A 13,585-nucleotide genomic window follows, 5' to 3' on the forward strand; every position below is an offset into this window, starting at 1 on the left:
AGTATTTTTTTTCGCTAAATTACGTATCGTAATTAGCGAAAGTCTTGTTAATGTTACATCGATGCTAAGAATTGCGTACTATATGTCCAGGAATAGCTGTCTTCACCGCTTACGTTGTTCATCTTTTGCTTAACACAAATTTACAAATTTATTTATTTTTTTAATTTTTTTAGTAGCTTTCTATCTACTGAACGCGCTGATATAAATGGTAAATCAATATAATGGTAATTTAAAAATTAATTAACTTCTGAGCGTTTTTACGTCTGCGTGTCAGTTAAATGATGCAATAAAAATCACGTTTGAATGTTTAATTTTTATTTGGAATTTTCTAAAATTACAATAAAAAACAAAATATTTGAATAATATCTTTTTAAAGTTTTTGCCGTGAAGTGATTCGCACCTGGTGTCCATTTACCAATGTCAAAGATATATTAAATTGGAAACGCAATTCATCTAAATTTAAATCGGTATGAAATTCATATCGACTCAATAATGTGGCTAAAGTTGTTTTCATAACGATCCATGCGTATCGAATACCTACAATAAAATTTTAGTGACTTATTGAAGTCAAAATTAAATTTTTTAACCACAGATAGTTTTTATGTGACTTTCCTTACCAAGGCAATTTCTAGGACCAGCACTAAATGGAATGTAGGCGTAAGGATGACGATTTTTAATATTTTCTGGTGTAAAACGTTCAGGATCAAATTTTAGTGGATTTTCCCAATGAAATTCATTTAAATGTACACCTATTATTGGAAGTAATACAGTGACCCCCCTTGGAATTGTATAATTACCTACAGAAAATCACAATTTTTCATTTATTTATTTAGTACTCATTTTATTTATTTTTTGGTAGACATTACCAATTTTGATATCCTGGTACGCTTGCCTTGCAATAAATGGGGCTGTAGAATATCTTCGCATTGATTCTTTAATAACCATTTCCATGTATTTCAGTTTTGGTAAATCATCAAAATTGATTGAGTCTCCATTATTTTCCCCAAGAACTTCCAATATTTCGTTGTACACTTTAGTTTGTATGTCCTTGTGTGCAGCCAAATTTAATAAAACATAGCTTAGAGCATTTGCTGATGTTTCGAAAGCCTAATGTAAAAAATTTTTAAGTTGAGAGCCATGCATGGTATTTGGCAGTCACTTTACATTGGCTGGGAATTTCAAGCTTAAACTCAAATTTCTACCCGTTTCCATCCGTTTCACTTAAATAATTTCACTGAAATTCGATTTTCCTAAATACTTACAGCTAAAATAATGAAATTAACTTCGTCACGAAGTTGTGCATCAGTGAATTGTTCGTCATTTTTAGTAAAATCTATTAAATATTCCAATAAAGGCTTTTTGTATTCATTTTTCTTGATTGCTTTCACATCAATTAAATTATTGGTTGTTTTGTATTTGTTTCTCTTTTCCGAAATAATCTAAAAATAAAAAGTCATTATTGTTTGGTGGCTACGATTTCTATAGCTAAACTTAGAACTTACGTTTTCAGTGAATTCACGAATAACTTTACTGCATTTGGATGCTATTTTATAATCATCTGTAAATCGATAAAATAGAGGAGGAAGTTTAATTACACTGAAGAGTCTTGCTATCACGAGATAAGTGAATCTGTAACGAAAAATTTATGAGGAAGGTGTTTTATTTTAAAATCAATAATTTACCTGTGTGCGATATCAAAGAAAGAATCACTATGGGAGTTAATATGATTATGGGAGTTAATATTTACACCCATTGTTGATCCTAAAATTAAATTTAATTCTTTAATTGTAGCTTTAGAGTTTTTAATGATTAAATTATTTACCACAAACTGAATCCAAAGTCGTTCTTGATAAATACTTAAATATGTCAAACGATGTTTCTTTATTTAATTCTAAATCCAAGTTTTCAGTTAAAATATTTATTTTCTCCACAAATATTTTAAAATATGATTTCAAAATGATTGGACTAAAACCTCTAACTATAATATTTCGATGATGTTTCCATTCTGGAACTAAGATTTTAAAAGTTTAGTTATGTTTTTATTACGAATAAATTTTTATAAATCAAACTTTATGAATACTTTCAGATGTGAAAATCGATTTTCCCATTGTAGTGTTCCATATTAGTTTATGAAAGTATGATTTTTCTAAAGAATTTGGATTTGTTAATATTTCTTGAATAACTTCTGGATCTACTATTATAATTATTGGTATTAAGCCTAACCAAAAACGCAATTTTTGGTATTGAAGACAAAGATCGATAAGTCTGTGTGTCGCTTCTGAAAAGAAACACACAATATTAACTTTTTTGCGCTTTCTCATTTTGAATGTTTGAAAAACAATCATTTTGTCCGTATTTAGGGTTTAAACTATAATTATACATAGGCAGCAATGTCTAAATTCGATTTACATACTTATTTATAATTTTATTGATTAATAAAAATATGTGTTAATACCTTCATGAGATCCTAACAACATTGTTCCATTTCCAATAATTGGATAAGCTGGCGGTCCAGGAAATTTGGATGCATAATAGCAAATGCGAAGGTAATCCCAAAAACAAATATAGATAATTAAAGCCACTAATATTAATAACACAATTTGATTTTGAAATAAAAAAGTTAAAAATGTTAAAAACATTTTTAATTATGTACAGAAGCAACTCGTGTTGAATTTAAAATATCTTTAATTTGGAAATAATTAAACTTATTTTATAAACACATCTAACTTGTTTTGAAATAGAGGTTGCGTATAGACCTTGTGTTATGGTCAATAACACATTTGTAAACCCTACAATTATAAAAATGACTACTGCAAGACACTGGCCATCGTATTAGAAAAACCATACACGGTTACGTAGGACCTATTTTGGTCTATATACAAATCATTGAGCATGAATAATTTTCGAATGAAAAATTTTTGCAGAAGGCCGTTTAAAAAATACTCCTGAACGTAAAAGTGCAGGTTGGCGGTGGGAACCCGGTGGTATATTGTTTAAACTAGTTTTTTTTAACAAATAAGTAAAATTGACCGAATTGATTCAGAAAAAAATTTATCATATAACTGAGATCAAAATTTACAAAAAATGTTCTTAAACATTTTCTTTCGAGTAAAAAATTCATAAAATTTCAAAAACGGTATTTGTACGATTTTCATCCCTCATAAAGTGTATGTAAAAATCAGATTTTTAATATGTATCAAATTTTTATTTGTAGTGTAAAGCTCAACAACAATGTAAAAGATATATTATCTGCTTAAAATGTTCAAGTGAAGTTGTTTTACCGAGATTATCGGATGCAAGAAATGTCCTATGAAAAGTCCAGTGCAAAAACATGTGCGCTAAAAAAAATATTAAAGGTCAAAGGTCCCGAAAATAAGTTTTTTTCAAATATCTCTTAAACTATTAAATTTGGGAGTTTTAGCTGTATTAAATTTGTTACTGAAATAATTTTACATAAAAAAACGTTCCATACAAAATATCCGTAGAAACAATCGCGAATCTGGCCCTGAGAAAAAAGGTAATGGGCACGACACAGCACCCGAAAATCGGTTAAATGCTAATCGGAGTATGAACTCGCTCATGATCGATATAGTGCATTCCTACAAAGGAGATGTTTACAAAATATATGACGCCCCGACCAAGATTTTTTACAGTGTATTTGTAACTAATAAATCTGTAAAATGTTAGTTTGTTCGCTCCCAAAAATTACAAAATAGTGCAATAAATAAGCCGGAAAATGTGGAAAAGTGGTGGAACAGCTCCGATTTCAAAAATTTTTTGTGTACGTATTCCTTAGTCCTCTAGGAACATTCAGCTGCACTAACCTTGGCATTGGAAAAAAAACTGAGAAAGTTAGGGTAGTTTTCCCATCCCCAAAACTCTCTAGATAGTAGCAGTGAAAACAAATCAATATTTCAACTCAAAAATGGTCTTCCGAGGGTTTTTGAGGTCGTTGATCATGAATTCAAGGTTAAAAAGCAACTGAATATGGTTTCAACCCCATTAAAATTACCCTTAAAGTGATAGAGACAAAAACTTTATTAAATTCAAAATTTTGCCTCAGAAATCGTGTCTCGTGAAGCTTTTAGGTTCGGTGTTAAAAAATTTAAGGTCAAAAAGCAATTGAGGATTGTTTCAACCCCATCAAAAGTACCCTTAGAAGTGTCAATGATAAAAAAAATTTGAAAATTCTGAATTTCACCTCAGAAATTGTCTCTCTCTGGTTTTAGAAGTCATTGATAATGAATTTGAGGGCAAGAAGCAACTGAATGTAGTCCCAAGCCACCCCTAAAGGCCACCCCTAGAAATGACAGAGATAAAATTTTAAATTTGAATTCTCTCCTCGAATATCGACTTTCGGGTAATTTTGGGGCGCTGATTACGAATCCAAGGTCAAAAAGTAGCTGAAGAGGGCTGAAACCCCAAAAAAACTAGCGACATTCGGTAGCTTTTTGACTCAAATTCATGATCAGCGACTACGAAAACCACAAAGAGGCCATTTCTGAGTTGAATTCAGAATTTTCTAAACTTGTTTATCATTGACACTTCAACGGGTACTTTTATGGGGTTGCAACCATCCAAGTTACTTTTTGACTTTGGATTCGTGATCAGCGACGCCAAAAACCCCCCGAAAGACGATATTCGAGGAAAAATTTTAAAGGGGTGGCTTTTAGGGGTGGCTTGGAACTACATTCAGTTGCTTCTTGCCATCAGATTCATTATCAACGACTTCAAAAACCACAGAAAGACAATTTCTAAAATAAAATTCAAAGTTTTCAAATTTTTTTAATCATTTACACTTCTAGGGGTAGTTTTAATAGGGTTGCAACCATCCAAGTTACTTTTTGACCTTGAATTCGTGATCAGCGATGCCAAAAACCCCCCGAAAGACGATATTCGATTAAAAATTTAAAATTTTATCTCTGTTTCTTCTAGGGGTGGCTTTTAGGGGTGGCTTGGAACTACATTCAGTTGCTTCTTACCCTCAAATTCATTATCAACGACTTCAAAAACCGCAGAAAGACAATTTTTGAGGTCAAATTCAAAATTTTCAAAATTTTTTAAATATTGACACTTCTAGGGGTTGTTTTAATGGGGTTGCAACCATTTTCAGTTGTTTTTAAACCTTGAATTCTTGATCAGTGACCTCGAAAACCCTCGGAAGACGATTTTTGAGGTGAAATATTGATTTGTTTTCACTGTTACTATTTGGGGATGGGAAAACTACCCTAACTTTCTCAGTTTTTTTTCCAATGCCAAGGTTAGTGCGGCTGAATGTTCCTAGAGGTCTAAGGAACACGTACACAAAAAATTTTTGAAATCGGAGCTGTTCCACCACTTTTCCACATTTGATGGTATTTTCCGGCTTATTTACTGTAGTAAAAGTAAATGTGCGATTGTTTACACATCACAGTGTCACATTTAGACTCTAAACTATTGAACCAATTTTGATGATATTTTTACCACTTCAAATTAAATTAACTTTACTTAAATAAAAAATTCAAGCTTTCGTTTTTTTCGCATGCAATAATGATTTTACCCCGTGAAGTGTAGACAACGATCTCTCAGCGGTAGCTACGCCGGCCGGAAGAGTTACGCTGCAAAATCTTGGTCGCATGCTTCAATGAGATGAGTTACATTTGGCCATAGAGAGTTGGTATTCATTTATGATAGTTGATTCACTATCATTAATGAATCATACATCTGAACCACTTTTTTCACTGCCTGAATATCGATATACAAGTACTTGACATCAACATTTGGTTCATTGATATCTGAATCGAATAAAGGCATATGTAAATTGATTTCCGAAAGTATTCGTCTACCGACTTGGCTAAGATTTTTTTTCCGATTTTTTGAATCTACATGCTTTGAAACGGATTTTTAAACAAAAGAACATATTCCCCCCAAAAATTATAAGATGAAGTTTTAATATGAAATTAATAACAATAGACTAACTATTTAAAGCGATTCATTGTTTTTTTTTTTTTTTTTTTAATTTTTATTAAATCATAAGTCTATTTAGTTGATGAGCATACCCATCATGCCCATATTGGTGGATCCGTCACGGTGTTGAAGCAATAGTTCTAAAGATATTTGGCTGAAAAAAGTTTCATTACGAAAGAAGCACCAATTGTTTGCCATTGTAATAGAAATAATAATAATTTTTTTTTTAACACCACAGAAAAAAATTAATTTATGAATCAAACAACTTTCCTGAGCATACCATGTATAAAGCCGAATATATGCTCAAAATTTATGACCCTCGGATTTTACAAGATGTGGTTTTGTATTTAAAATATATACTTAAAAAACGCAAAAGTTATCTGTAAAGCGTAACTGTCTATCCACAACCAAAAATGTATATCACTCACTTAATTTTAGATTAATGTTTTAGAATCTGTTTTTATGAAATTTTTTTGTTTTTTATTGGTTTGAATGAATTTATTATTATATTTTTTGTACAGTTTTTGTTTGTGTAATGCACACCATTAAAGAATTCCACGTTTCCATTCTGGAACCAAGACTTTAGTACCTTCCGTGTTTCATACTTGTTTTTGAAAATATGATTCAAAAAGAGTATTTGGAGAGAGTTTGTTAAAACTTCTTGAAATACTTCTGGATCTAACAGTATAACTATTGGTATTGAGCCTACCCCAAATCATATCAACGATTTTTCATACTGAAGACATATATCTAATAAGTTATGTGACGGCTCTGAAAAGAGAAAAACGACCTTTATTTGTGTTTTTGCACTGCTTTCAGTGGCGTAGCTATCATAGGGCTAATCTGTTCAGTGCACCAGGGCCTCGAAGCTCAGAAGTTTGCCTATGAATTGATAAGACAGGAGGAGGTAAACTTCGAAGCTGTTCACAACCATTTTTTTAATGATGTTAAATGAACAATAGCAGAACTCTTAAGTTACGACTTTCAACACTTGCGCTTAACATCTTTGATAAGCATGTGCTATTTTTTACCATTATTTCTGATAATAAAAATGTATGAAACAGGTTGCAACACAACCTATATATAGAGTTATCTATAATAACTCTAAACTTTATTAAAAGTTAAATAATAGATTTCTAAAGTTTAAATTGACAAATGACCTTTTATAAGAACTAAAATATTTTATTATGAAATAATATTGATTTTAATTGCGATAGACAACAAAGCCGCATCAAACTTGGATTTGAACGAATTTTCAAAAATTAAAGCGCGGAAGCGATTGTGAATTTGACTGGGAATTTTGTTGAAAATTATTTTTTTCCATTTATGCAGCCTTCGGTCGAGTCTTTTCGAGTTGGTCGAGTTTTTATTTTTTTTAAATTTGTATCTTTTTATTATATTGGGTAGTTCTTCGTATGGACCAGACATTCAAGGGTCGCACCAGACTCTATCCACGACTTGTTCTTTATGCACGGGGGCCCACCTAGCTGCGTCAATGACTACTTTCTATAAATTTAACCTTCATTAGATCCATATAATGATGGCCCATTTCCAATAATTGGGTAAGCATTACACCAACAACAATCACTGTTACCAACAACACAATCGCAATTATTTGATTATCCTGGCATGTTAATAATAATGTTAAAAACGTTTCTGTGCGTTACGCATGTGTGTTCGTTCGCTCAAGGGTATATTTATGTTCACAATTTCTGGTGAATGAAAGGTTAACAGTGATATCAGATTTGCAGCAATCGTTACGTAATCAGGTCAAGATGTTATAAAAAGATTTCCAAAAGCGATCCGTAAAAATTGGGGCATTGGTGTTAATAAAATTTATTTTCACCAAATTTAGCTCTATTTAATAAGTCTACCGAAAGAAAATTTCGTATAATTTTTATATAAAAAAGACAACAGAATCTTTAATTTAAACGTGTATAAACTTTGTCCATTATTAAATATTTAAAAAAAGTTAAGGAATAATTTTTATGACCGGGGCCAGGTATAGTATCTGATAGTCATAGTCATCCAAGGCGTAGCTGGTTTAAAGTTGAAGAATGTTCATTGACGAAAAAATAGATAACTAAAAGACTAACGCAATGTTTAAGCAGCTACAGCTCGCGATTTTCTATTAAACTATGCTTGAATTAATGATTTATGTGATGTGAAAAGATAAATTATAAAAAATTCAGAGAGATTACACCCTGATAGACCGCCTAAATCATGGGGTTGAACATTATTGGATTTTTTTCCATGTACTTTTTTGAAGTCTGAAATTTCTGACCACAAATCTGGGACCACTAACGCACTCACGCATTGAGGCAGAAAATTCAGATCTGTATCACTTCTAGTCAGCTGCATTTATGCAAAATGGTCAATTATAATATACATAACAATTTACAGCAAACTTTATGAAAAAATTAAAATTGTTGTTAATTAAAATATTTTCTACCAAAATTCTTCTAGCGTTAAGTTTTGGTCACCCTTTATAAAATGTATAAAAACTATTTTTTCAAACATTTGAATAAACGAAATTATCATCATCCGAGATCATAAGAAAGTTTTCAAGGTACGCGGCGGACAATTTGCTTGATTGAGGATCAGACCAAAGGATATTTTTATTCGTCCTCAACGAATATTCATCATGCATGTTCCGTAAATACAATTTTCTCGGCCTCCTGAAAGAGAAGGTCTCGACTATGAAAATTATCGTTGAGAACAAAGTGGTTAGGCGCAACTTTAACAACAGTATCTCAAATTACATGCCGTTCTGAAATGAATGTCAAATACGCGACCTGACTCTAAACCTATTCTTTTTGTATGGTGTATAAACATTACCTTTGCTAAATGCTAATTTTAATAATAAAATATTATTATATAGTATAGGTAATCAAAACTTTGAACACACTAAAAATAATATTTATTTATAATCAAAACTTTGAACAAACTAAAATAATATTTATTTATGTTACCAAAAAAAACTTTATGTTACCAAAAAAACCTTTATGTTACCAAAACGTTGATTATATAAACCTCGAACATCCGGTTATTTTTTCGTAAATAATGGGGAAAAAAGCATAAAAAACACGAAGAATTCGAAAGATTTTACTCTTTCTAGATAAATAATACGATCCTTGTAAATTATTTTAAAGGGAGACCCCTGACTTGTCCTGAATTTTCTAGTATAAGAAGATTTTTATCAAATTCTTTTACAAATCCAATAAATTTTCTGAGGCGACTTCAAAATTACAGGAAAGTTATCTGGCAGATAATTTATGAAAGAATTGTGATACACTCTTATTAAATAATTATATTTAGCAAGGTCAGTGGTGGATTAGTGATGTAGCATGAGTAGCAAATGCTACAGGTCCCGTGCAAGGGCCCTCCTGGTGGGAACCCCAGGTAGATTTATGATGACAAGAAAAAAAAATAAAAAAAGTGGGAAAATAGAAGAAAATCGAAAGAAAGTAGCCAAATTTTGTAGATTTGCAAGGGTTACATCTCTTGCAACACACATCTCTTGATTGAAATTTGCTACAACTTACTGGCTTCTTCCGGCACAGTGGCACTGTACTCTGCAAGGTTATTGTATTCATGGAACTGTTAACGTAAGAACTACCATGCAAAAATAAAAAAAATATGTGTTTTAGTTTTCGTGACATCAAATAACTATAATAATAATGAAAGAAAGGTCACATTTTCTACTATCGATATTTTTCCTACGTCGATTTTTTCCAGATCATGATAATGCCACTACCAAGACTAAATCCATAATATATGGGGGCGATAGTGAAATTTTTCACTCGAGTGAAAAAGAGTGAAAAATTAAGGTCATTGTTAAAAAATTATGAATAACTCCGGCCGTTGAGGTTCACTGAAATGACTTTTGGTTAGCAATGTATTTTTTTCTACTGAATCCGAAAATCAAAGTCGTAAGTTTGGAGTAATTTGTTATATACTATTTATTTGTTGAAAACGATCTCAATCATGTTAAGCCATCATTTTTGCAGTTTTTACGTGAGAAAAGCGGGAAATTGTAGCGTTTTTTTTTATATCTCGCATATGAAAATAGAAATTGTACGATGTCTTATTTTCAAGCTACAGGTCTAAACATTTAAGTGTCTAGCAATACTCAAATATTATTTAAAAGAAAGTTACATCGGTTAAAAACCATGAAATTTTTACGAAAATATTACATAACTACATATTTATTCGTTTTTTATGTAGGTAAGGTTAAAGCAAAAATACCAAAATATGAATATAATATAATATTTTCTTGTAAAAGGCAAATATTTTCCACTTTTCTAAACATTTCAAACGCAAAGTAAACAATTTTGAATTTTTAAAAATAATTTTTGTATTTTTTGATTAGTTTTAAGTAAAAAAGTACTCCTTGGATTTTTTTGCAGGCGCTTAGTTTTTGAAATAAAAATTCTTGGAAAACCAAATATGCAATATTTTATATAGGTGTATTATGTGAGAATATCAGTTATGTGTGTTTGACATGTGTGTATGCATGGCTCTCTAAGAGTGACTATATTTCTTTACTTACATGGCGTAAAAAAACGATTGCGTAATCAACATAGTCTATACACGATATTTCAACAATTATCTCAGTCAATTGTTTTTTTTCATTTCTTTATTATAGAGTCAAAACTTTGAACATCAAACCTTGAACATCGACTGAGCTGTTGAGCTGAAAAAATGACAGAAGAGATCTTAAAGACCATAAAGGGTATAACAAAATAGGATTCTTGTATTCTTCTTAAAACATTTCCGGTGACCTAGTGACTCTATTTTCAATAAAATTATCTCGTATAAAACGATTTTAAACAAGGTTACAATCAGTATTTTTTTGGGTTCAGAGTGTTGAGTTTTGTTGAGGTATTGGATTTGTTTTTATTACTGTAAACGGATTCAATTGTTCACTTTTTATCACAATGGCAGCAGATATAACGATAAAACACATTTTTTCACAAAATGTTATAGAAATTATAAAGCACACTTTAATATGTACTTGTATATTCTAAACTACAGGCGAGCTTTGAAAAAAGTCCGTCATATTGTCCCAAGGATAGAAGTAAAGTTGGAGTTATGAGGACAAGCTTAGTGGGGAGAGGGAACAAGCGAGTTGAAGTACATTCTGTGTTAGTATTTTTTTCGCTAAATTACGAATCATAATTAACGAAGGTCTTGTTAATGTTACATCGATGCCAAGAATTGCGTACTATATGTCCAGTAATAGCTGTCTTCAGTAGAAAAGTCACCTTTTTATTTTATTTACCACTTTTTCTGTATATTAAGAAACCCCTTACGTTGATGAAAAGGTACCTTGCGCCTTAATTAATAAAGCTTCGCGTTATTTCAGTTACCTGGATACCGTCCTTAAATAACGCTTCACGTTATTTATTATCAATGAATACTGGTAAGATCCAAGAATGATGATAAATATTGATAAATCCAACAATGCAAATAATGCAGAATAAACGCACTTTTCAGGAACGCTTCGCGTTATATTACACAAGCATGACCGTCCAAATCGTATGTTGATAGATCCAGCAATAAAAAAAATGTAGAAAAAGCGCGCCGAGCGCGCTTTTCAATATGGCTTTGCGTTTTATTATCCGAGCATAATGGTCAAAAATCGAATGTATTCTACAGGCGCAAAGGCGCACCGCGCCCTTTAATAACGCTTCGCGCTTTATCAGGTAACTAAATAGCGCGTTTTTTATGCAACACATTACAAGTATGGTATTCTTGGATCACAAGAATTATAAAAAAAGAAAGAATTATTAATACAAGTAATTTCGCTTTTTTGTTTTTGAACATTTATTAATAATTTTGAGGATTTTTTCGGGTAAAGGTAATTTATTTTTCAATAAAAAATAAGAATTTGTATAAAAAGTATTATTATAGTATTTATTTTGAGAATTAGACGGTTAAAATATTTTGTGCTGTTGGTGGAAACTTTCACAATACGTTCAAAAATGAGCTATGATGCGTGCTTGCGGGTTTTTTGGTTTTGAATTCCGCTTTTAAAATATCGGGGTTGAAACTTTTTAAAAAATTCACTTTTATAATAACAATAGTTGTACTCGGCAACTAATTCGGCAAAAAAATTCAAATATTTGAAAAATTTTTAAAAAATTGACACTTAAAAATTCAAATATTTAAGAAATTTGAAACATCTTTACATCATTAGAATGTTTGTCGAATCACCTTCCACTGCGTTGCGTCAATAATTGAAAGGATGACAAAATATATCTTTTCGAAAGCTTATGCATTTCTCGATCGAATGCGTTTTTACGCATTCTCTTACAAATACTTTTGGCCAAGTTACGCATTATCAAAGTAAATTGGGAAATATCGAATTAAACTTAAAAAAAAAAAAACTTTTTAATTAAAACTTTTTCTTTACCAACACTGTTTTATTTTAAACAGCATTTTAAATTAATTTTTTAATTTAAAATTTTTAATTAAGATAAAAATATCTATTCAATGATACCCCACGCTCTATAGTCTGTCGATTTTCATTTTCAGCCTTTGTATATATGTTTGATTCTTTGTGAGACTCGACAGACCAAAAGCGTGAGCCGATTTTATTGAATCTTACGTCGATCGATTTGTCTATTTATCGGTTATTCAATGGGACCCCACTTAACATAAATCGCCGACATTAATTTTTTTCATTTTCACAATATGACGTCACCATATTGAATTTTTGTTGCTGCCATATCTTTAGTGATACTCGCAAAAGATTAAGAGGAACCGATTGACGTAATAATCATCAAGATTGGCCCACGCGTTTGGCCTATTGTGTGTTACAAAGGAACATACATTCATATATAGACTGATAAACTCTTACCACTTCTTTGAGTCTTCCAGTCGTGTAAAAAAGCCTCGTATCATATAAGAGTGTGTAAAAACGCATTTTATATAGAAATGAAACTTTCGAATGCAATAAGTTTTTACTTAAATGTTTAAAGAAGCTTTAGTATCGAATATACTTTGACAGTGACCTTGAAAATGCATTCAAAGTACAAGCATTCGAATGAGTTTTTGATTCTCCCGAAAAGACCATTTTTCTTAAAGCTACATATTTTTTTGATGCTGACTGTAGTACAAAATAATTATTCGTTATAATTGATATGAATTATTTCAAAGTTAAATTATTTCAACATCCTATTTCTTTCAATTGAATCATTTTTTTCCATTTACTTATCTTTGTTTAACGTGGAGTGATCCGCACCTGACATCCATTCACTAATTTCAAAGTCACTTGAAGGTCATATCTTAATTCTTCTAAATTTAAATCGGTATGGAATTCGTATCGACTCAATAATGTAGCTAAAGTAGCTTTCATAAGTATCCATGCATATCGAATACCTAAACAAAAATTTCTTTTTGAATCTTGTTGACTAAATCATTGTTGAAACGATGTGTTCATACCAATACAATTTCTTGGGCCAGCACTAAACGGAATGTAGGCGTAAGGATGACGATTTTTTATATTTTCTGGTGTAAAACGTTCTGGATCAAATTTTAGTGGATTTTCCCAATATTTATTATTTCGATGGACAATAAATATTGGCATTAATACACTAGCTCCTTTTGGAATTGTATTATTTCCTAAAAAATA

The 13,585-nt window shown here is 30.9% G+C and overlaps 2 protein-coding genes across 12 annotated transcripts in view; one reads left to right on the plus strand and one right to left on the minus strand.

Annotated features, from left to right (window-relative positions):
- The window catches only part of LOC123292073 (uncharacterized protein CG43867), an 872,927-nt gene that overhangs the window by 473,112 nt on the left and 386,230 nt on the right, over positions 1-13,585 (plus strand). The window lies entirely within an intron of this gene.
- LOC123292075 (cytochrome P450 4C1-like) overlaps positions 1-13,585 on the minus strand; it is a 41,207-nt gene that overhangs the window by 11,564 nt on the left and 16,058 nt on the right. Inside the window, exon 7 of one of the 2 annotated variants that reach the window (XM_044872599.1) lies at positions 867-1,107. In XM_044872599.1, coding sequence (XP_044728534.1) covers positions 867-1,107 — 241 coding nt within the window. Of the gene's footprint in view, positions 1-866; positions 1,108-12,958; positions 13,333-13,585 lie in introns of those variants that run through there. The other variant, XM_044872600.1, reaches the window with a different exon arrangement.

The sequence above is a fragment of the Chrysoperla carnea genome, chromosome 2 (assembly GCF_905475395.1).
Source record: "Chrysoperla carnea chromosome 2, inChrCarn1.1, whole genome shotgun sequence".
In the NCBI taxonomy this organism is placed as follows: Eukaryota; Metazoa; Arthropoda; class Insecta; order Neuroptera; family Chrysopidae; genus Chrysoperla; species Chrysoperla carnea.